The following is a 25718-nucleotide window of genomic DNA, read 5'->3' as shown; positions in this document are numbered from 1 at the left end:
GAACAGCAAAGATGACCGTCAAAGCTTGTAGCAGGGTATGGACACGCTGGAAAAATGACAGATGGAATTTAATGCAGACGAGTGTGAAGTGTTGCACTCTGGGAGAACCAACCAGGGTAGATCTTACACAGTGAGTGGTAGGGCACTGAGGAGGGCAGCAGAGCAGAGGGATCATTGAGTACAGATTCACAATTCCTTGAAAGTGGAATCACAGGTAGATAGGGTTGCAAAGCTTTTGGCTCACTGTATAGGACATTGGCAAGGCCCAATTGGGGTACTGTATGTGCCATTTTGGTCAACTACCTACAGGAAGGATGCAAGATTGAAAGAGTACAGTGAAATTTACAAGGAAGTTGTCAAGAGTTGAGGACCTGAGTTATATTGATTAGGTTAGGCCTTTATCCCCTCAAACACTGAGCAAGGTACATGCAAGCAAACTTTTTCCACTGGGCAGATGAGACTACAACTAGAGGACATAGGTTAAAGGTGAGGGGTGAAATATTTAAGAACACAAGGTGAAACTTCACTTTGAAGGTGGTGAGAATGCAGAATGAGGTGCCAGTGCAAATAGTGGAGGTGGCACCATTTTCAACATTTCAGAGAAAATTGGATCAGTACACAGACAAGAGTGAGGGCTATGGTCTGGGTGCAGGTTGAAGGGACTAGGTAGATTAATGGTAGACAAGGTAGACGAATCAAAAAATGTTTAAAATCAAGTATATATTCAAACTTTCCTTTCACAAAGCTAGCTGTGTCCAACTAGAGGCCCCTTTACAAGAGACAGCACGGCCTTGTTTTAATTTAATTTTAATGAAATAAAGCTGTGAAAATATTATACTGACAACCATAATGTCAACTGTTTATTCATTTTCATAGATGTTGCCTGACCTGTTGAGCTCATCCAGCATTGTGTGTATTTTATAATAGGTTGCTTTAATCTGCACTTTTGTATAATTAAGGTTTTTTGGTTTATTTAATCATGACTGCTACATTTTTGTTTATTCTGTATTAAACAGACTGCAGATTTGGTACAAAACAGATGGCAAACTATTGGTGCTATCTTGCAACTCCAACAACCTGGACTTAATCCTAACTTTGGATGGTACCTGCAGTTTGCATATTGTCTGTGATCAGGTATATTTTCCTGTTTTCTTCCCGCTTCTCAATGATATGTTGATATATAGTTAATGAGCCACTACAGATTAACCCTACTGGAAGATAGTGAGGACAGTATGAGAAGGTAAGCCCACCCCCACCTTTTTCCTCTGCACCCACACTCTTCTCCTTGATCCCATGTCTCCCTAGATTAAGCTTTGTTAAATGTACAACTGAAACAGTGAATTCCTATCACTTCATACTATTCTGACTTGCTCAAATCCCCTATTAATCACTGAGCTTTTTACAACTCTTACACTCCTCTAGCCCCAATTCTTTAGACCATCCCCAAAAAGCCAGAGGCCAAACATTTTGTAATACACTGCAAGTGGGTTGCCAGATTTCCACCCTTATACTGATACTAGAAAGTTTTTAAACCCTGTAGAATTCTCTACTTTTGCATAAATTATCTAAAATGTAGTCAGATCTTTAAGCAAGTCCTAAAACTAGATGAGAACCCAATTAAATAAAAATACTTTACTTGTTCATTTGTTTATTAAGAAAAATGATCCAATATTACATGTTGGAATAAGTATGTGGACCTCTAGCATTATCAGTTCATTTAAAAAGGGAAAATTATAGTCAGCTGCTTCAAACAATGGGATGACAAATAGGTCTGATGTGGGAGGCCCTACCCTATTTCAAACATAAACCTGGGTCTCCACTATCAAAGTCTGATCTTCACCACACAGGTTTTCGGAAAGGTGCCATGCCTCAAAGGAAATTTGAGCTCCTAAAAAAGCATTGATGCTCACCAAGCTGGTAAAACGTACAAATCCATTTCCAAAAAGTTTGGGCTCCACCAGTCAGGCAGATGGTATACAAATGGAGGAAATTCTCCCCAGGAGTGGTTGACTAACAAAAACAAAAATCACTCCAACAGCAAGGAGTGTAGTATTCCATGTGGTCACAAAGAACCTCAAGGTAACATCTAAGGAGCTACAGGCCTCTCTTGCATTGCCTAATGTCAGCGATCACGAGTCCATCATCAGGCAAACATTGAATATTGGTGTGCATGACAGGATTGCAAGGAGAAAGCCACTATTCAAGAACACCACTGTTGCCTGTCTAAAGACCACATGGATAAGCCAAAAGGCTATTAGAAGACTGTTCTGTGGCCAGACAAGTCCAAAATAGAACTTTTTGGCTCAAATGAGCTGTGTTTGGCAAAAAGCTAACACCTTGTTCCAGCACAAGAACCTCATCCCATCTGTGAAACATGGTGGTGACAGTGTTATGGTTTGGGCCTACCTTGCTGCCTCAGGACCAGGACAGCTTGCTATCATCGATGGAACTATGAATTCTAATTTGTACCAGCAAATTCTACAAGAAAATGTCAGAGTATCTATCCATGAACTGAAACTTGAGAAAGCAGGACATGCATCAAGACAATGACTCTATACATACAAGTCAGTCTACCAAATGGTTAAAGCTGAACAAATTTCATTTTGGAATAGCCAAATCAAAGCTCTGACCTTAATCCTACCAAAATGTGGAAGAACCTGAAGCAAGCAATTCATACAAGGAAGCCCACTGACAGCAATGAAGGAGTTTTGTGAGGAGGAATGGCCTAAAGTTCCTCCAAGCTGACTAATCAGTTATCAAAAAAAGAGAGAAAAAACAGTCACAACCAGTTACTGAAAGGTTCACTTTTCTAATAAATGTAAAAACGGATCATTTTTCTCAAAATTATAATGCTGTGTTATTTAATTGGCTTCCATCTAGTTTTAGGACTTCCATGAAGATCTGATCACATTTTAGGCCATTTAGGCAAAAATAGTTTGAATCCTTTAGAATTCTCTATGTGCAAACAATTATTTGTATGGATAGCAGCCAGGGTGACCTGACACAACCCTACCTGAGAACAGTTTTTATTTCCCCCCCCCCCCCCAAATTTAAACCGAAATTTGTATATACGTTGGGTTCCACCAGACACTGTTTACTTTCTGAGCAGGAGACACTAATCCAATGGCATTTAGTTCAACTTCTGCCACTGATTCATATTCTTCCACTGAATGCTCAACTCAAATCACCAGAGTTGGAAATAACCATCATTTGAGCCAATGTCTTGCACACAAGATCTTTGCTACTCAAGAAAATATATGGGCTAGACTACAGAGTCCAGATTAATCGATCTTTTAGTGGAAGAAAGGGAAATCATAATTCGATCTTATTCACATTCAATTAACCCAGGTCAGGACTGAGATTCTGGTTTAAAAAATGCTGAATCGACAAACCCTTTCAAATCATGCATTACGGAATAATTTGGGCACAAGTGAAGGCGATTTCTAAAGTTGGCTGCTTGAATTTTATACTGGCCACTGATTAATGAATACTCACTTTCAACAACTTCTCATGTTCTCAGTAAGTTTACCATCTTCTGCACCATTGGTCATTTGCCTGCCTGCCCTGACAGGTGCAGTCTTTCATTGATTCTATTATGGTTCTAGGACTTACTGAGTATGCCAGCAAGAAAGCAAATCTCAGGGTTGCACATGGTGATTTACATACTTTAATAAATTTACTTTAAACTTTTGGCACTTGTTGAAATTAATTTTTGCCTTAAACCCAGGAACTTTGCTTTTACACTTTTAGTGTATACAGTGGTAAGCAACTATTTGGAAAGGAACTCCTGTCAGCGCTTTTACGTAGTTTGATTTGAAGGTGATCACCATTCAGGTGCTACATCTAATGATTAGCAAGAAACCCACTCAATGAAGGTTTAAGGCATTTTGCACTTTTCCAATTAAAACCAAGTCACAAGATTTCATGGGCATGATTTTATTTCACATATTGCTAACAATCAATGTAGGTTATAAGGGCCACAGCAGAATATGCTGAATATCAAAGCCAGGCAAGAAATAACAGACAGATGAAGTTCAAAATAAATCAAAGTACATGTCACCATATACAACCCTGAGCAACACAAAATGCTGGAAGAAATCAGCAGGTTAAGCAGCATCAATGGGAAATAGTACAGTCAACATTTCAGGCAGAGACCCTTCAGCAGGACTGGAGGAAAAAAAAAGTGGGGAGGAAAAGCTATGCTTTGTGGGATCCCATTGGAGATGGCAAAGGCTCCAGAGAATTATGTGCTGGACGCAGAGGCCAGTGGGGTGGTAGGTGAGGACAGGAGGAACTCCATCCCTGGTAGGGTGGCAGGAGGATGGGGTAAGAGCAGACGTGTGTGAAATGGAAGAGATGCAGTTGAAGGCAGCGTAGATGGTGGAGGAAGGGAAGCCCCTTTCTTTGAAGAAAAGGACATCTTCATTTTGGAATGAAAAACCTTACACTGACAGCAGAGAGAGGAATGAGAGAAGAGGGTGGTGTTCTTAACCAGTAACAGGGTCTAAAGAGTATAGTCCACATAGCTGTGATTGTCCATGCGCTTATAATAGACATCACTAGATAAGCTATCTTCAGATACAGACAGTGAGATCGAGAAAGGGGAGGGAGGTGTTGGAAATGAACTGGGTAAATTCGAGGACAAGGTGGAAGCTGGAGACAAAGTTGAAGTCAACAAGCTCCGCATGGGTGCAGGAAGCAGTCAAAGTAATGTAGGAAAAGTGGGAGACCGGCACCAGGGCCAACAAAAAGGCAGGCATAGCAAGGACCTGTGCGAGTGCCTATGACTATACATTTCAATTCCTGTCTCTGCTGCATCTGCTCTCAGGATGAGGCTTTTCATTACAGAATGAAAATTGTCCTTTTTACTGTATCCGCTGCACCCAGTGTGGCTTCCTGAAATGTCAGCGAGACACAATGTGGGAGACCATTTACACTCTCCGCCAGAAGCTGGATCTCCCAGTGGCCACCCATTTTAATTCCAGTTCCCACTCCAATATGTCAATCCATGGCCTCCTCGGCCACACTGCAATTAGAGGAACATCTTATATTGTCTGGGTAGCCTCCAACCTAATGCCATTAACATTAGTTTTGAGCTTATGGTAATGACCCCCCCCACCCCTTCACATTCTTTCACCTTGCCTGCCCATTGCTTCCCTCTGGTACTCCTCCCCTTTTCTTTCATGTCCTTACATCCTCCAGACTCCCCCTTCTCCAGCCCTTTGTCTCTTACCAACTTCCAAGCTCTTTACTTCATCCCTCCCAGTCCCACCTATCTTTCTCTTCCCACTCCCCCCAACCTTTTGAATCTACTCATCTTTTTCTCTCCAGTCCTGCCGAAATGTCTCTGCCCAAAATACTGACTACTTTTTCCATAGATACTGCCTGGACTGCTGAGTTCTTCCCACATTGTGTTGCTTGGATTTACAGCATCTGTAGATTTGCTCCTGTTTATGCTCAGAATACAACTGAGATCCATTTTCTTACAGGCACATTCAATAAATTGGCGGGAGGACAGAGCAGCGTGTCACATGTGCGCATCCCTCTGATGAAAAATGATATCGTATCCGTTAAATAGGGGCCATGGACAATTTTGATTTGGAGACAGACATGAAAGCACAGAGGAACATCTGGAAAAATTTCTGAAATGCTCGTTCACTGCTGTCGTTACTGCGCGGTCAGGAATCTTTCAGAGGGAAGGCCTCAAAATCCCCAGCCTTGCCTGCTTTTGGCGACCGAGGTGGTGGTCAAATCGTTCGGATAGAGATGGCACTCGGTGTCGGAGAGCTGATCAGAGCTCGAAGTTTTCGGATGATTCAGAGTTGGAACGTGGTCGGGTATGGCAGGGAGAGTTTTTCTTCCTTCTCTCCATCTGTGTGAGATGTGGGACATTTGAGAGACTGAACTTTTACTGTGCTCATGGACTTCATCAAGTTATGGTATTGTTGCACTGTTGTAACTACATGTTAAATTATGTGGTTTTGTTAGTTTTATTTTTCAGTCTTGGTCTGTCCTGTGTTTTGTGATATCACACCAGAGGAAACATTGTATCATTTCTTAATACATGCATTACTAAATGACAATAAAAGAGGACTGCATGTCTTCATAATCTAATAAATCCACAAAGTAATAACCATAATAGAATCAAAGACCACACCAACTCAAGTGTTTAACTAGTTTGCAAGAGACAAAATGAAAATGCAAAAATAAGCACTAAATATCCTTGAAATAGAGTCCATAGGTCCTGGGAACATACAAGAAACAGGACAAGTGAAATTGAGTGAAGTTATCCCATTTGATCCAGGATCCTGGTGGTTGAAGGGAAATAACCGTTCTTGAATCCAGTGGCAAGAGTCCCAAGGCTCCTGTACTGATGGCAGCAGTGAAGAGAGAACACGTCCTCAATGGTGGGGGGGGGGGGGGGGGGGGGGGAGGGCAGGGGTGATGGTCCTTGATAGATGCTGCTGTCCTATGACAGAGCTCATGTAGATGCACTTAATTGAGGACTTTACCAATGATGAACTGAGCTATAGCCACTACTTTTTGTAGGATTTTCCATTCAAGGACACTAGTGTTTCCATACCAGGCTGTGATGCAGCCAATCAGTATATTCACCACACACTACTGAAGCTTGAAGTTGTAGATGTCATGCCAAATTTCCACAAACTCTTAGGTAGAGGCACTGCCATGCCTTCTTTGTAATTGTACTTACATGCCTGGCAAGGCCAAGTCCACTGAAAAAAAAATAACAAAAGGATGCTGACCCTCTCCCACCTCTGATCTGATGAGGACTGACTCATGGACCTCTGGTTTCCTCCTCCTCAAGTCAATAACCAGCTCCTTTGTCTTGCTGCCAGCATATTTATTCAGTGCAGTATAGGCTTTCTGGCCCTTCGAGCTACGCCACACAGCAATCCCCCAATTTAATGCTAGCCTAATCACAGGAAAATTTACACTGACCACTTAACCAACCAACTAGTTGGTCTTTAGACTGGAGAAAATCTGAGCAGCTGGAGGAAACCCATGTGGTTACAGGGAGAACATACAAACCTGCAGGCAGCAGCAGGAATTGAACCTAGGTACTGGTACAGTACGATTCAAACTCAGGCTCTGATCAATAACTACATGTCTACTAAGTAAACCATGTTCTCTCATTTCAGTTGCTCCAGTATACAGTACTTGTTCAAACTGGACTGTAGCCTTATCTTTTCAGGAACTGGAAATAAAACTCTAGTTTTGTGTAACACTCAATTCCCTAGTTCTTTCATCACTGTCTCTGTACTCAAATACAGTGATTACTTCCTTAGTACAACAGTCAATTAATCAAAAACCTGTAACACTTGCCACTGAATGCACAGAGAGCAAAAGTGTAAATTCAATTTTGGACTGAACTTTAGAATTTAAACTTCATACAGTCAAATACATCATTTGCATCAGTGACTGCAGTCCAAGGATGTGCTGAGGATAGCCTGCAAGTGTCACCATACATCCATCAAGGGCATAGCATGGACCAACTCAATAACCCTCACCCATATATCTTTGTGATGCAGGGGGAACCCACACTGTCACAGGGAGAATGCACAAAGATGCAGAGAAGCCCGAACTAAACCCCAGCTTTCTGATGGCTGGCAGTGTAAACCATTATGCCATGCCACATCTTGGATATGAATAAACTAGTCTTTGAAAATGCCAATGTTTGACTGTGGATTGCATTTGTTTAGAATATTAAAGGCCATATTTTAAAATTTCAACTGCAAGGACTGAATAATTGTGCAATCCAGCCCTTTAACCACAATCTTGATGAATGCTAAAAGTATTCTGGCACTTGAGAAAATTGGCATATTGCCATATCCTTGATTTCCTTGTTTCAATCATTTTATTTTGTAATTTCTAGATACTTTATAACCTGTTAGCTGCTTTGTACTACTTGTTTGACAGTGAAATGTTCATTCACTGTCACAAGTTTATGAATCTGATAAAAATGGTTTTGCAACTGTTCAATTTTCCAGGCCTAAATTTGAATTAGTGCACAACACATCCGTAGTGTGTCCTGGATACAACAGCTGAACTCCAATATTCAGTTCATTTGACTGTTCAGCACATGCCTGACTTCAGAGATATAATGTACATGTTCACTTCTGGCTGTACCTTGCAACATGAATAAATCAAATAGCCTCTTGACATACTGAACAGTACAGGCCCCTGCCCCACAATGTTGTGCCAAACTTCTTAATCCAGCCTTGATCCTGGAATTTATAAAAATACGATTAAGTGAAAAATACCACTCCAGCAAATATGGCTAATACAAAGGGTCACATACAGTAAATTGAGGAAAGTATGGAGTGTTAAGAGGTAGGTTTCTTTTACAGAGTAGTGAGTGTGAGGATCTTGCTGTCAGGGGCGGTATATACTTCAAGGTGATTGTTCTAAATATTAAAAAAGACTAAGCGAACGACTGGGCCAGTCCATATTTAGCATTTCTGAACTGTAGTAAAGGATTTGATTAGACCAGTAAAAAATGACAGACTTGATCAGAATATGCAAAAGCAAGAATATGGACGACATACTAGTACAGCTAGAGCTGTTTCTGCCTCAACTCCACTTTCAATCATGAGCAGTGCTATTTATGGGGAATTACATATTCACCTCGGACTGCCTGTCTTTCTCTAATGCAAAAAATATTACATGGACTTATACTAGTAATACAATATTGAAGGAAAATGTAGTTTAGGGAATCCCACAATGAAAGTTGTAGAAATTGGAATGGAAAAAACTGTCACTAATATATGCAGAATTCATTAACACTCTAAGAAAATGCAATTTATTCTGCACTGAGAGACTTCAGGTTAGCCAACATGGTGACTCTTCACCATTCTCAACAAAAGGGCAGTTAGGTGACCAATAGATAACAGCTTTGACAGCAACTCCCCCTTTGATAATGCCACATTTTAGAGGATAGTGATATGGTGCAACATAAAATGGGGTCAGCTCGTGGTGATCATTCACAATGCAAAAAACAGAGCTTATGTTTAAAATTTCTTTTGTTGCCAGATTTGTCTCCTTTTTACTGCTATTTTACCAATGTTAAGGTGGCCCTCTTTTGAGAAAGAAAATCTGCAAATGCTGGAAATCTAAGCAACACAAAATGTGGAGGAGCTCAGCAGGCCAGGCAACAACTATGGAAAGAGTACAGCTGAAGGTCTTGGCCCGAAACCTGCATCAGGACTGATGAAAGGTTATCAGCTCAAAACATCAACTGTACTCTCTTCCATAGATTGCTGCCTGGCCTGCTGAGTTCCTCCAGCATTTGTATTCCACTTGAGATTGCATTTTCAATGCATGTTCATACCTTGCAATGAACCTGAGCATCAAGATATTAAAATTCACTTGTGCTGCTGAGCAATCTCCCACCTCCTGAACTAAATGTATTGTCTCTTCAGTTATTGAGAAAAGGTCAGCTGCCAATTGTTAGCCATGCTGGAAGTTGACTAGCTTCCAGTAATTAATATGTTTCTTACAGTCTAGTACTTTTTCTTGGGTTTCCTTTAGAAAAATATTCTTAAATGCTTTTTCACTTCTTCATAGAACTTGGCAAGAATAAAAAATGTTGCATGTTGGCAGTTCAAAAAGTTGATCAAGGAACTGGAATAATTAAATATTAGTTACCATCATCTTTATTTTGGTTTAAACATGACAATTTAGACCCAACACATCTTTCATTCCACATTCTTCCTTCATACTCCCAATAAACTTCAATTGGGAAAAGAGGAGTGGGGGACAGGAAGAGTCAGCACCATAAACTTTCATCTCAGTCTTACATGTCCCCCAGTTCTACATTCCTTCGCAAAATAAACCTCAGCATCTAACTCAGAGCCCCTCAATCGTAATTTCTTAGAAGATCCTTTCTCAACTCCAAGTGGATCCAATCTACTCAATTCTTGCTCAAAATCTTTCCATCGAGTTCAGACATCATCCTTGTCAACCTTCTCGGAACTCAATCAGAAGAGGATCTCTTAGAGAGGCCTAAGCTATGCAGCACTCAAATGTAGACTCAATGTCCTACACAGCAGCAAAATGACTTCCCTACTTGTACAAATCACCCCCTTGGCAATCCATGTTAATTTAGAAAAATATACAGCTTTATCCCCAATGCTCTGGCATTAATAATCAAATTTAAACAGCCAAAATATGGTAGGTCATGTCACAAGCATTTCTGGGACTTCACTGCTACATTTCAGTGACCATGCTCTGCATATTGGGCATGAAAGTTACATGACAGGTTACCACCAGGTTCAAGAACTGTTATTACCCCTCAACCATCATGCTCTTGAACCGGAGGGGATAACTTAACTTGCTCGATCACTGAAGTGTTCTCACAACCCAAGAACACTTTCAAGGACTCATCTCACGTTCGATATTTATTGCTTACACTGGAGAAAGATCTTGCTTCTTGAATACTTTTGAATGTATCATATAGATTTTGGTGTGCTGACCATGGAAAAAAAACACCATGAAATTTCCCCACTCGCCTTTTTTAATAGCCTAAATTGGTTACTTCAATGCATAATACAAGTCAGAACAACTGATGCCAAGATTAAGGGCGGCATTTTGTTGGTCCACAAACCAAGCAGGTCAATGACAGGCAATTCAATGAACTACTAGTGGGACTGCAGAAAATTGCACGGAAGACATTCAAGGCAGTTGAAATTTTCTTGGCAACTACAGAGCACAAAACTACATGGAGCTGGCTGATAATATGCTTCAAGCATACAAAACCATGAAGTGCAGCATACCACTAAAGATCCATTTCCTGCATCCCTTTATGAGACTCCCCTGCAAATCTTGACACTTCCAGTGCTGAACAGGTGAAAGGTTTCACCAGGACATTGCAATCATAGAGAAATGGTATCAGGGCAAGTGGAATCCATCAATGCTAGTTGATTATTTTTGGACACAAACAAGACTCGGAACAAATGAAAATCAAACATTATTAGCTTGGTTGAGCTATTGCAAAGCATCAGCACCGTTATGCAATTAAATGCATTATATTCAATAAAAGTTAATTTCTTGTTTCTCCAAATTCCTACAGGATACAAATAGTCTGAAATTATATTTGTGTTCAGCTTTAAAGTGGTCTATCATAAACAATTTTTCCAAGGAAGCAACAAATTGTCCAGTCTTTTCTCCCTACATATTTGCAGTTTGTCGTCTGCTGTACACTGGCCATGCGGACTTTGATTAATTCTATTACAGTTATTGGATTTATTGAGTATGCTTCAAAAAAAAAATCACAATTAGTGATATGCAGTTTGATCATTTAATCTATACAAATTGCAATCTTAATCACAGCTGTTGATTATGCACAGGATTGCAGCTCAAGTCATACAATTTTTTAAAAATCCAAAAAAGTACAGCTAAAATTAAGATGGCAGAAGTTAGAAATTTGATAAACTAAATGCTGGAAATTTTCAGCATGTGGAGAGCGAAATGTCAATTTCTCAAAGCTGATGAATTCTTGTTTAAATATATTACAGTTGTCAAACCATTTAAATTCTTGATTTATATTTAAAATGCTAATGTTAAATTATAAAGGAGGGAGGGTTGGGAAGAACAAATAGAACACGCTTAGGTGGAAACGTAAGATTAGCATTGGGTCAGACTGGAGGTGGCATGCTCATATCAGTTAATCTGTTTGGAAGTAGAACAGAAAACAATTAACATTTTAGCACAAGTGAGACAGAGCCATTGCTAAAAATCTAAAGTTAAAAAATTACAGAACATACTGGAACACTCGTAGCCCAGGAAGCAGCGCAAAGAACCCAAAATGAGATATCAACTAATGGTACCGAAAATTGAGTTGTCACTCAGCAATTGAGAATACTTAGCCACATTATTAAACAAAGTATGCAAAACTCAGGTAGATGGCTTAACAATGTGAAGTATATTAATTGTTCTCTGAAACTTCCATCAGAAATAGGACAATTAAAAACAGCATGTCTTAATTCACAAACCGTTATTATTTTAACCCCCTCGTGCAACTGGATCCTGAATTTACTCATTTTAGACCCAATGTGGATTGGAAATAAAAAGATCTCCACAATTTCCATCAGCACAGGAGCACCGCAGGGATGTGTACTTAGCACCCTGCTCTACTCACTTTACACCAACTGTGGCCAACTCCAACACCATACACCAGTGTGCTGATGACACCACTGTTGTGGTCTGTATCAAAGGGGGTGATGAATCAGCATACAAGAGGGAGACTGAAAACTTGGCTGAGTGGTGGAATAACAAGCACCTCTCACTCAATATCAACAAGACCAAGGAACTGACTAGACTTCAGAGAGGGAAACAATGGGTCTATAAGCCAGTGCTCATCGGAGAATCAGGTGGAGGGGGTCAGTAACTAAATTCCTGGGTATCACTCTCAGAGGACCAATCCTGGACCCACCATACAAATATTGTGAAGTAAACACATCAGCGCTTCTACTTCCTCTGGAGTCTGAGGAGATTTGCATGTCACTGAAAACCCTGGCAAGCTTCTACAGGTGTGCAGTGAAAAGTGTGTCGACTGGCTACATCACAGCCTGGTATGGAAACACCAATATCTTAGAGTGGAAAATCCTACAGAAGGTAGGAGCCCAGTACGCAGGTAAAGCCCTCCCAACCACTGAGCATATCTACAAGAAACGTTGCTGCAGAAAAGCAGCAAAGATCCTTACCACCATTTTCTTGCTACTGCCACCAGATGAAAGGTACAAGTGCCTTAGGACCACCACCAGGTTCAGGAACAGTAACACTCAACCATCAGGTTCTTGAACAAAAGGGGATAGCTGCTCTCATTTAAGGATTACTATATTGTTATTTCATATTCTTGGTTGCTATTTATCTACATCTCCATTTGCAGTTTATAGTTAACAGTTCATGTTAACAGTTGTTTTATAGATTTGCTAAGTATCCCCACAGGAGAAGAATCTCAGGGTTTATGTGGTGACATGTACGTACTCTGATAAATTTTACTTTGAACTTTGAGCAAAGGGGAAAGGATGTGGAAAACAAAGGTAATGTCTGCACGGAGTAGAGACCAAGAGAAAGTAAATGACAATTCAATACCAACAGGGTGGAAGTCTTAACTTGTTTGGAGATGGTTCAAACAGAGGGAGACAAAATAAATTAAAATTAAAGTGAGGCAATTACTCAAATTCCAGAGCAAAGAGAATGCTGGAAAAGCCAAGCAGGACAGTAACATTAATGGGGAGGGAAACCCTATTCAAATGTTAAAGATGGACATCTCTAAGCAGAAAAACAGCTATAACAGGCTAAATCAGAAGCAACATTACTGCCATCCAGGCAACATCTGCTTTTAGAACCAGTTAGTCTAGGACAAACTGGAAAAACTAGTTATCTAAAATTGAATTCTTTGTGGAGTAGAGATCTCAACCAGACCTGTCCATCTGTCAGAACTACCCAGTTCAGATACAAGAGTTGAGAACTAGAGGAACTAGAATTACTTAACTTGAATGACATTTCATCATTTTGGTGGTGGTGGGGAGAAGATGTGCTAGTCAATATTGGTATTTCAAAGGAGGGAGGTGATGTATCAACAATTTGCAGTTCTTTTCATAAATGTTCCTGGGCCACTGAATCTTTCTAACAATTTATGTTTCAGGAACTCAGCAGGCCAGGCAGCATCTATGCAAGAAAAAAGTATATTCGACATTTCAGGCTAAGACTCTTCATCAGGACTGGAGAAAAAAAGATGAGTCAGAGTTAGAAGGCGAGGGTGGGGTGAAAGAAGAAACAAGATGGTTAAACCGGGAGGGATAAAGTAAAGTAGATTGATGAAAGAGATATTGCGCTGGAGAAGGATGGAAGGCCATGGAAGAAAAGGGGGAGGAGCACTGTAGGGAGTAATGGGCAGGTAGGGAGATAAAGTGAGAGGAAAAAGTGAATGGGGAACGGTGAAAGGGGGGGGGGGGGGAGATTTCCAGAAGCTCGAGAAATCGATGTTCGTGCTATCAGGTTGGAGGCTACCCAGATGGAATACAAGGTGTTGCTGCTCCAACCCGAGGGTCCACTGGAATAGCGGCTTCTTCTGACAAACGGAATGTAACGTAGGTACTCGAAGCAGTCTCTCAAACTATACCAGGTCTCACCAATATACAGCAGGCCACACTGGGAACACTGGATACAGTAGAGGACATCAGACTCACAGGTGAAATGTCACCTCACCTGCAAGGACTGTTTGGGGCCCTGAATGGTAGTAAGGGAGGTTGTGTAGTGACAGCTGTAGCAATTGTTCTGCTGGCAAGGATAAGTGCCAGCAGGGAGATCAGTGGGGAGGGACAAATGATAAGGAAGTTGCATAGGGAACAATCCATGTGGAAAGCAGAAAGTGGGTAGGGTGGCTAGGAAAATGTGCTTGGTGGTTTGTATTTCAGTACAGGTTTTCCTCGCCATCCGAATGTAGAGCATTCATATGGAACGGTCCGTAAGTCGGAATGTCATAAAGTGAAGAAGCAATTACCATTTATATGGGAAAAATTTGTGAGCGTTTGCAGACCCAAAAATAACCTACCAAATCATGCCAAATAACACAAAACCCAAAATAACAGTAACATATAGTAAAAGCAGCAATGATATGATGAATACACAGCCTATATAAAGTAGAAATACTTTTCCACAATCATTGCCGCACTGTTCTCCGTAGTGCAAATCTCACGCAAGCGCTCTCGGCAAAAACACGGCGCAAGCGCTCTCCAGTAATCTTTAAGCTATGGAGCTGCCAAATCATACCAAATAACACCTAAAAATACACAGCCTATATAAAGTAGAAATAATGTATGTACAGTGTAGTATCATTTACGGGAATCGGGAAGACATCAAGCACACTAATGGTGGTGTATTAGGCTGAGTCGGAGGTTGGGGTGATGCAGTGGCCCCTACCCTCCGGGCAGCGACCTGATACTGATCCGTGAAGCATGCAGCGGTACAGAGGTAGCTGGGACGCACTCAGCACATCGTTAAGAAAAAAGCTGAAATGAACAAGCTCATTAAGTGCTGCCCGGCACGTAAATGTTGGCCCAGATCAGAGGTGACGCAATCGGCAATCACCTCTGACCTGGGCTGCATTCTCCGTGGATCGGTATCTGTCTGCGGCCCGGGGGTTGGGGTGGTGGGACACTGGGGTGTCATCTCATCGATCAGGGCAGGCAGGTCATCATCTTCTATGTCTGCCTGCCTTGATATTGAAGGTCGAGGTTTGTTGTCTGCTGTGGCTGATGTGGAAGGCTTGCTTGACACATTTTTAGATCATACAGTTCTTTATAAACACTCAAACCATCTTGCAAATATGCCCTAAACCGACATACCCTTTCAAAATTAAAGTCGTACTTTATCATTGCAGCGAAAATCTCACGCAGTTGCTTCACGTTCAGTTCCTGGACGACTTCACTTTCGGTCCGTTCAGTATTGCATTCGGTTTTGATTGCTATCCTTCCCTCTTCCAATTGCATCAGCTCTTCATCTATCAGTTCTTGGTCATAGGATGCCAAAATCTCAACATAATCTTCGTCAACTTCCACAAGCCAAACTCAATTTGTCCTTACTTTGTTCACCACAATCGAAACACTTAATTATGTCTAGTTTTACGCTAAGTGTAAAACCCTTACAAGCTCTTTTAGGTTTTCCCGATACTTTAGAACTCATCTTGCTAACTGCTGCTCACAGGCACGTGTTTAAGTAATGCCGGCTAGAATGCCATTCCGAATCCAGGGGAAAGCGGCTGCTCAGGGCACGCGCTGCTTTTTTTTTTTTCCCCTAACAGTGAAAATCTGTTAGCGAAAACGGGGAACTAACGTAGTTCTTTCGTAACAGCGAGGTTTCGTAAAGCGAGCGTTAGAAAAGCAGGGGACACCTGTACTGTGATCCAAAAAGTACAGGACTATTTAAGATTGCTCTCAAATTCCCTGTAGGCAGCAATTTGTTATGGAATATAAAGGAGGAAGTTCTTCATCTGAAGGAATGAATGGAGTATTTTTCTAAGATACAAAAATACATCACAGGTTCCCACCTGTTGATGCATCCCAAAAAAAGTTACACCTCCAATTAAATGGGAGAATCACTATTGTAACATTCACAAACCAGACTCAGATTTTAAAGAAAAGTTAGCTTCCAAACTAAGGAAAATTCACTTTGTTTGCTCTCAAAAGGCATCCTTGAACAAGGCAATTATGATAGTAAAATGCTCTATGGCAGTCCACTGTTTAGCAAACTGCTTATTAAAATATACACCACAAATCAGAAAATCTGTTGAAATGCAGTTAACTCAAGACTGTTCCAAGTTGTTCACATCAGATCCTTGCCCATCACGCTCATGTAAGTACCAACAACAACAGGCTGCAAATTGCATACTGACTGGTGGCCACAGTGGAGGATCCAGCAATGGTCCTGACAATTGGACAAGTTTTCTCCTTTTGAAGATTTACTTCCTCAAAGCTAGCTGCAAATCCAACATACCACAGTTTTCTACTTTCTTCAAAGCACTGCTTACTTACTGAACGGGTGAACAATCATGCACTGCACATCATTGGATGCCATATTCATATAAAAAAATCATAGTCCATTGTGGCCTAGTTCCATTACCAAGGCTGATTAGCTTTCAGCTCAGTAGTCAAAACACTGGGGGGGGGGGGGGGGGGGGGGGGGGGAAGAACATTGAAGCCCCTCAGATTTTTAAAGTTTATAAATAAACAACTGACATGGGTATTCACAGCTGACTAGAAATTCATAAAAATGCCGGAAATAAATTAAAAATTTTATCAACCCAAGTGTAAGGGAACTTAATAAATCATGTCTGAAAAATATAGCTAATCCAAAAAGGGCAATGGAAAAAAGTGAATTACTGCCAAAGAGTTAGCTGTCTGTGCTGAATTGCCATCTCCCACTCTGCGATTCTGATTCCCAGAGAGGAACTCAAATTTGTTACAGCTACCTTGACTTTAAATATTCTACAGGAAGTAATAAAGATGGAAATATACACAGGTTAAAAGTAGAAACCGAAATATCAAAAGTGGAGAAAGTTTGAAATACAGGAAAAGGCAAGAGCTTTTAAGGTCAAGTTAGATCAGCAATTGAAGATCAAACTCAACCCCAAGGTCAAAGGTTGCCAATCAACATTAAACCCAAAAAATTCCAAATCCACTGCAGCATAAGCAAACCAGCATCTACCAGGTTGATATTTCCAGTAATGAGGTTTCAGTTATCCACAGCCAGTACCCTTGAGCAGGCCATATTGCCTACAACCTAAAACTAGTACTCCTAATTTGCACTACGGCAAGATTTGCAAAAAGAAAGCTACCCAAAAATCTAAAACAGAATGACAAAGTCACGCAAAATTAAAGAAATACAGAAGCCCTGTAACAGCCCATTCATAGCATCTCCTGCCTCACTACCAATTGTTAGAAGTAGAACATTAACTCAGGAACTAAACTGAGCATAGGCATCAATTAAGAGAACTAGTGTTCAAAATAAAACTTGTACAAATATAGTAATCAGTTTTGAAATTAAAAGAACAGCTTTATAAACAAACAGTACTGTCTGAAGAGTAAAGGCTACCAATCTACGGGAAACCACTTAATGAACACGTTATAAACATAAAACATTAGCTGCATCAGGCAAATTCAGACATTGGGGGAAACTTTAAACTGACTTTAAAGCTAAGTTAGTGTACTAGAGATCAAAGGGGTCTCAAAATGGCCCGATTGTCACTTAGTATATCCAAATGGTCACATCTAAGCTCTAAAAATAAATGGGATATTTGTATACTAGAGGGCCTATTTTCCACACTTGGGAAATTCAGTAATTCCTATGGATATTATTTGTCCTGAAGATGCCTGAAATGTAGCAGTTAGAGCAACACTATTTCAGCTCAGGGCAGAGCTGGAGTTTAATTCTAGTGCCACCCATTAGGAGTTTGTACATTCTCCCTGCGATTTCACGGGTTTCCCTCTGGGTCCCACTTTTTCCTCAGTCCAAAGACTAACAGTAGATTAACTGGTCATTGTAAATCGTCCTGCAATTAGGAAAGAGTTAAAAAGGTGGGTAATGTGACTCACTGGGCTGGAAGGGCCTGATCTGCATCCTCTAAAACAAAACTAAATAGAATTATTCAGAGGTATTGCTTCAATTACTATGTGCACCACTTCAATGGAACAATTTGATGGCAACTATACTGTCATTATTTTCTGGCTCTAGTCCACCTGGAGAACAGGATACCAACAGGTTATTAATTGTGTCAAATGCCAAGCTGTGTTCAATCGTCCCATCCAAGCTCAAGCACAAGACCTGTACATCCCTCGGCAACTGGACTTCTGACAACAGACCTCAGTAAGGATGACAAGAAAATCTTTGCTGACCATCAACAAATGCAAAAGGATATATGCTAAATTCCTGGCTTTGCTCTGTACACACACACCCCCATGTAACTAAGCACTATTCTAATGCTATACACTTTCACCAAAGACTGCTGTTTAATAGATCAGTGAGTATGCACAAGTGTGAGATAGGGCACCCTGTTGAATTGCGCTGCAGCAACCTCTCAAATGTCAGCAAAACTAAACTAGCTCCAGCTGACCATAGAAAGGGACATAAACCAGTCTGTACCGCTAATTGAGATGGCCAGAAGCTTTAAATTCCTGGATGTTGACATATCAGATAACCTGTCCTGGACCCAGGAATCAAGGTGTGCCAGCATCTTTACTTGCTTAGAAGGCGAGTTTAGGCATGTCACCAAACACTTGCAGATTATTGCTGAAAGTATCCTGACGGCAGCATTGTCTTGCACAGCAATTAGTACATGGAGGAATGTAAATTGCAGAGAATAGTGGAATTAGCCCAATACATCATGGGCACATTGCATCCACAACCATCAGAAGTATCTATAGGAGGCTCTGCCTGAAGGTGACATTCAAAGATTCCCATCAACCAGGCCATGCCATTTTCTTGCATTTATCAGACAGCAGCCACTGAACCCTTAAGCCCTAAAAGTACCAGGTTCAAGAACAGAAACTTCACTTCAACCAGTTAGGTTTAGAACCAGCCTGCACAACGCTCAATCATTACCTCAGTATAGTGACACTTGCACTACAATAGACAATTGTTTTCATGTAAAATTTGGCCTTCCGTTTATTTGTGAATGCTGCTTATATGATGCTATGTGTCTGCGATGTTGCTGCAGCAAGCATTTCAATATGGACAATATGTGCACATAGAATGACAATCACCAGACTAAATGTTTCAGTTATGCCACTGGAACTACTGAATGTATATTTAACTACCTGCTGTAACCCTCAGCCTCAAGAATAAAAAGTATTCAGAGTTCAGAAGGTTTCTGGATGAGGGTGCTTGTTTGTCATAATGACTGATGACTCTGTTTGAGTCATCTTGTGGCTTAGTCCGGGACTAGGCCACTCCAAACTATGGTGGAAGAAATTCACTCAGTAACAAATGGGCTGCTTGAGAGCAGCAAGTTTCAAGCTGCCATGCAGCACATTCTTCCACCTCACTGAACCAGTCTTAATTTTCACTAAATCAACAGGACATTAAGATTTTACATCAAGGGGGGAAAAAAAAAAATCAAACACCCAAAAATAATGCACTTTTACTCTAACTATATCTACTCTTTCGAGTGCAGACTAAAATTTCCTATGTGAGAACCACAAATTGATTCAAATAGGAGGGGGATAATTCACAAGATGGGCATGGTTGGTTTGGCCAAGCTATCATTGCATGCAGGTATCTCACTGTAATGAGACTCAGCATCTATTGGACTTTCACCATTGCTTAATCATGGGTCAGCAATTCCCAAATATTTCTTTTTGTACTGGAAACATTGGCCAAGGGCCTGTTGCATGTTTTGTCTGCCATTTTCATAGTCAGTGTAGATCATAATTACATTGCTTCTACACTATTGCCATCAACTCTCCACCCAACCCCATTTTTGCCACTGATTAATGAAAACTATGCAGTCACATAGAGAATGCGCAGACTCCACAGACAGAACTCAAGGTCAACAATGAACTCAGGTCTCTGGTGTTGAGGGAGCAGCTCTTACAAGGTGTACCACTGAGTTGTCTCTGGAGCTTTTACTCAATCCTGAAATGCTGTTCCAGTCTTACAGTCATGTCCTGTCCACCACAGCTGATTGAACACAATACTGACCAGGGAGAAGGTAATTCAGAGGACAGATATTATGAAATTCCTTCAATGCTTTTGAGATGCTAAATGAAGGTCCACCCATGGAGCCAAAAAAACCAAAAAAGTAGAACACATTGCTCAGTAGATATAGACAACTGAAAGCAGAAATGTTGCTCTTCATGACTACAAAATAGACCCTTTGGCCTATTTATCCCATGCCAAACATTCTGCCTAGTTTCAATTGCACTTGGACCTACAGCTTTCCATACCCCATCCACATGCTTATCCAAACTTTTCATGAAAATCATAAAAAGCATTTTCAAAGAGTCTCGATTCTTATTGTTCAGTGTGGAGCAGAGGGGAAGTACTCAACAGAGGAGTACGTTTGTCAAGGACCTGTCTAATCCTCATTAAGCACAAACTTGATTATTTCTTCTGTTTCAGTGAAGAAATCAAGAATAGCTTGCACACATATAAATGTTATCTGCCTACTGGAAATCAATGACTAAGATCAGGTAATTCCATTCCCCCCCACACATCTATCTGGTCCTGTGTGATCTGAACTTTGTCCATGATGTGCATAGATCATAGTCACTTGTTCTACTCCAAAGTTATACAACTTGATAAATCAAATTACTCTACTGCTTAGTTTGCTCTCAAGACACTGATTCCTTGTGCCAAGCATCTTTCATAATCTGATATTTGCGCCCTAGGATCTGGATTTTACATCACTGTCCTTATTTTAAGCTCATGGTTTCCCCAGTAATAGCAAGTTCATGCACGCTAATTACCATACAGAATTTATTATGCAAGACAGACAACACCCCTGGATATCAGAAAACTGCAAGTCATGATGAATCTCCAGGCAGAATTACCATGCCAGACTTCAACAGCAGAGAAAATGCACTAGTGTTTTCTGCATAACATCCCCCCACCCCCGCTGAACGCATCATTCAATATAAGGCTACTTTTAGCAAAGTCTCTACATGGCCAAGAACATGAAGCATCCTCCCAACAAACCCCCCATTATCACAGAAGTCGGCTGTTCTGTAGCACCCATAGCAGAAGCATAATACAAACTCACCTATCAACTTGAAAACGTTTTTCATTGCACCTCATTCAAGTCTCAAAACACTTAGCTACTTCAGTGCATGGCACATGCAATACTGTTTTAAGTTGAGAAACTTGAACAATTTTCGTTCCCACAAATAATTACCATAACTGGATATAAAAACAAACACAGGGAATTCTGCAGATGCTGGAAATTCAAGCAACACACAAATTTGCTGGTGAACGCAGCAGGCCAGGCAGCATCTCTAGGAAGAGGTACAGTCGATGTTTCGGGCCGAGACCCTTTGTCAGGACTGAAACCCGAAACGTCGACTGTACCTCTTCCTAGAGATGCTGCCTGGCCTGCTGCATTCACCAGCAACTTTGATGTGTGTTACCATAACTGGATAGTCTATTTTTAAAACATTAGTTAAGGGATAAATATTGACCAGGACATAGGGGTTGCAGTAGAAATTGGCATGTTTGTGCACAGCTTAGGTTTGAAATGTTGTCATCTAGTCTTAAGAGACAACAGTATATTTTTTATTCACACTTGTTCAACTGTATACCTTTTGCAAGTGGACTGAACCAGTCTCTTAGCTGTCATTCAAGGTCCACAAGGTCATTATAAACCAAAGCTGTAATTCTGGCATGCAAAGAACTTGATTTATTTGATTTACTACAAACGTTCCTGTACAATAGTAGTTCTCCTTGGCAGCACATTGGCACAATGAATAAAACACTCAACACATACTCTTACCCCATGCTTACTGAAAACAAATTCTAGAGCAAACAGGTATTTAAACAATGCAAATCTAGTACATTAAAAGCATCACTGCGCCCTTAACTCAAGATAACCAATATATAGACAACATCCATTTTAACTATGAAGAGAACATATTTCATTGCAGAAACAGTCTCTTCAGCCAGATTTCCACAGCTGCTTGTTTTACATGCTACACAAAACAGGGTATTCACTGTTCCTTAAATATGACCCCACCCCCCAATTACCCCCAGTCAAATGGGAAAATGCTGCTTCAGATGCACAGCAGGATAATTACTTAAAATCGTAATTTCTGTAACAGCATTGTATTTTTATATAAACACACTCACTATGCACATTCTTCCTTGGACCAAAGAGATTTTCCAGTGTGTTTCTGGGTAGATACTCTGTATATTAAAGTTACACAACTGCTTGAAACAAGTACTTTGCAGCTGCAGTAACAGTAATCTGTAAGCAGAATTACACCAGGTTTAACAGGCTTCTGTCTTCAATAACTTCAACTGGAATAGAATGAGATTTGGAATACCCTAGAAATCCAATGACTTTAATAATTCCAGATCGATCTGACAAATCCAACCAAATGGATAATTATCTTTCTAGAATTGAGTTTTGAAGTTCAAGTTCATAGAATGAAGAGGTCTTCATCTTCCTAGTGCAAATATCCTAAATATTTTATAATAGTATTACCCAAAAAAAAATGTTCAGACAGGTCCTAAGACTAAGAACCCTCACCTTTATATTAAGAGTCCGGATTTCAAAAATATAATTCACTGCCCATAAAGAACCATCTCACACGGCCTCAAAAATGGCACTACATGAACGCCAGATCTCTCATCTTAATTTAAGATCACCTCACGTGATGAATATAGATTGAGCACAAAGACAATGCTGAAAGAGCGTCCCAAGGATAACTGTTTTATTGTTTATGTTAAGTGATGTGACAAGTTATTCACCCAAAAAGCATTCACATGCTTTCAATATACCTTGTGAGACTCAAGGAGCACCAATGAGCTATTAAAATAGAGGTGCACAACAGCTGTAATCCACTTTAGAAAGATTATCCTCAAACAAAATGGCTGCCAATGTCTACTTTCACAGACATGGCCTTGATGAAAGCTTATAGAAACAATACAAAATATTTAAACCAGCTATTTTAATAACTGCTACAATAAAAGGCAACCAACCAAACAAGTATCAAATTCAGTCTGTCTTACTATAGAAGAGCTGAATCGTACCCTCTTGGCTACAATTAAGATAGTGCTGTAAACAGCAAACATTCAAACCTGAAAATGTCCAAAATGTTACTACCTTCTCTCCAAATGAAGTTAAAACAGGATCAAGTTAAGCTGGATCACCACCTAATTACTGTATGCCTTCTCAAGTTCTGCTGGTGGAGGGAGAGTAGCAAGTTTCAAACAGATGCCTAACACAATAACTGAACTTACAGGTACTAGATTCACCAAATCATGAGAATTAGTCAAAACCAGTGAAATGCAGGGGTTAAAGAGGATGAGCTTTAACCCATTATTGTTTTGGCAAAGTTACACTGAAATCCACAAACATACCTGAAATTGAGTTCCAATACACTATTTTCTGAAGACTGATTAACAGCTGTCACCTAGTTTTTGCAAACACAAACTTCTGAGGTGTTAGATGCCAATTTAATAAATTTAAAGGTGTATTCTCACACTAAAAGATGCACAATTTGCTGGAAAAGCAATTGGATCTTTTGTATCATTTTGCTAACACTACTTGTGATTCTGCTTTTTCACCACACCACCACTACCTAAATACCTGACATACCCCAAGTCTCCAGTTTTACAGCTAATATGCATTGTATGTTTGCCTCTGCTATCCTGATGTATGAGGAATTATAGGACCTTTACAAAAAAGTTTACAGGAATAAGATAATGTATAAAGATAGCTTTAATACCATTTCTGTCAACCAAATACAACAAAAACTGATGAACAAAAATCCCACGAGTTTATACAATTACTCTGAATGACCTAACTGGTACTTAATTTCAATTTAACCAAGAGTGTATTTGCATTTCTCAACGTCATTCTGCCCAAAAAGAACTCATTCTGAAGCTTAAAGTTAATTATCACTCTCCACCTCTTAACTTGACAGATATAATTAAGTACCACCAAAACATTTAAAGCAGAAGCATCTATAAATCGTAAAAATGGAAATTATCGTTTAGGAAGATTTGCATTTGAATCTGCATTTCAAACAATACTCCCAAAATAGACTACAATTGTACAGGAGGAGCAGAATTGACATACTAAAGCAATGAAGCTGACTTCCAAGTAAACTAATCCCCTTCCCACCCACCCCCGTTGAAATTTGAAAGGTGAAACACGCCAAAATTCATAGACCCCTTTGACCTTCTCCAAAGTCCGGCCACAAAATTCTCGCCTGCCGTATCCTCTTACATCCACTTTTCTAAAGATAACTTCCAAAAGCAGTGCCATCACAATGCACAACGCAAAACTTGGCTTACTCAACTCTCCGAAAATATCAGCAACTTGGCACTTATTAAGTATAAGCTTATCCCCTATCCTCTGCAAGACGAAATTTGCACAGCATGCATGCAACTCATTGGGTGGTCCAATTGCCAATGGGCTGGCTTTGGTCCCCCTCCCAGGTCAGGCAGCGGAGGGCAAGGCTTGTCGATACCTTGACGCAGTCGATGGGGTACATCACGCAATGCTCCAGGACTCCGGCCACGGCTCCGGCAATCATGTGCGTGGATGTGGAAGCGGTCTCGGGGAGGCTCTCGTATTCGGGCTCGCTGCTGTTCTCATCCGAGAAATTGTCCATAATATTCAGGAAGCAGCTGGCTGGGGGCGGCGGGCTCACCAAGATGTCGAAGAAAGGAGGCGGCGTGGCGAGCACTGGCGACTTGCGGGCGATGGCCACCGAGCTGCCCGCGATACCCGACCCGCTGCTGCTGGCACTGCCGTTCCCGCTGCTAATCGCTTCGGCCCGCTCCGTTACTTTAATCCTCACCCCTTCATGTTCAAATTCCATCGGGGAAAAACTTGGTGGCGAAGCCTCGGCTTTATTTTCCTCCCTTCTCCGACCAAGCCCCGTACTGCTAATTGTCGATCTTTTCCACGAGCACCAGCTCTGGCCAGCGTCCTGCCCTCTCACGTTGGGCTCACTCGACGCGCCGGCTACTTTAAATAGCCGCTCTCCCCTCCTGCCCCACCACCGCCATCCTGCTGGCCTAACTTGCAGCGGGCAGGGGGGCAAAATGAGGGCCACTCGCTGTGACGTACCTCGATTTCCCAACCCCTCCGCGCCCGCCCAACCGAACTTCCGCCGGCCGAGGGCGGGAATACCCGCAAATGCCTGCCCTGCTGGCTTCAGTGCCTGCCGATTGGTCTACCCGTGTCATCGACATCCGCTCTTCCCTTTCGATTGGCCAGATCCTCCGTCCATCAACGCGGATTCGGCATGGGACTCCTCCCTCCCTCCCACCCTCCACCGGCCAACTTGCACGCCTTGGAGGGCCATGTTTTCTCTTTCAACCTAACCTGATGGGCTGGTGCCCCGCCCTCTCTCTGACGGTGATTGGTCGGACGTGCCGACGTTAGCCCCCGCCTCTTTTTCCTCTCCGTCTGGTTGGTCGGTTTCCGCGTCACTCGCGTAATGAGGCTGGGTTGCGAGAGAGGCCCGGCC

General features: G+C 41.2%; 1 protein-coding gene across 1 annotated transcript in view; it reads right to left on the bottom strand.

The window, feature by feature from the left end:
- The window catches only part of LOC140185579 (mitoferrin-1-like), a 62753-nt gene extending 37420 nt beyond the window's left edge, over positions 1-25333 (bottom strand). Inside the window, exon 1 of the mRNA XM_072238934.1 lies at positions 24711-25333. Within this exon, the coding sequence (XP_072095035.1) occupies positions 24711-25064 (354 nt within the window). The 5' untranslated portion in view covers positions 25065-25333. The remainder of the gene's footprint in view (positions 1-24710) is intronic.
- Positions 25334-25718: the final 385 nt, after the last annotated feature.

The sequence above is a fragment of the Mobula birostris genome, chromosome 21 (genome assembly GCF_030028105.1).
Source record: "Mobula birostris isolate sMobBir1 chromosome 21, sMobBir1.hap1, whole genome shotgun sequence".
Classification (NCBI taxonomy): domain Eukaryota; kingdom Metazoa; phylum Chordata; class Chondrichthyes; order Myliobatiformes; family Myliobatidae; genus Mobula; species Mobula birostris.
Note: the sequence above shows the minus strand (reverse complement) of the source record. Positions and strands in the feature narration are given on the sequence as shown.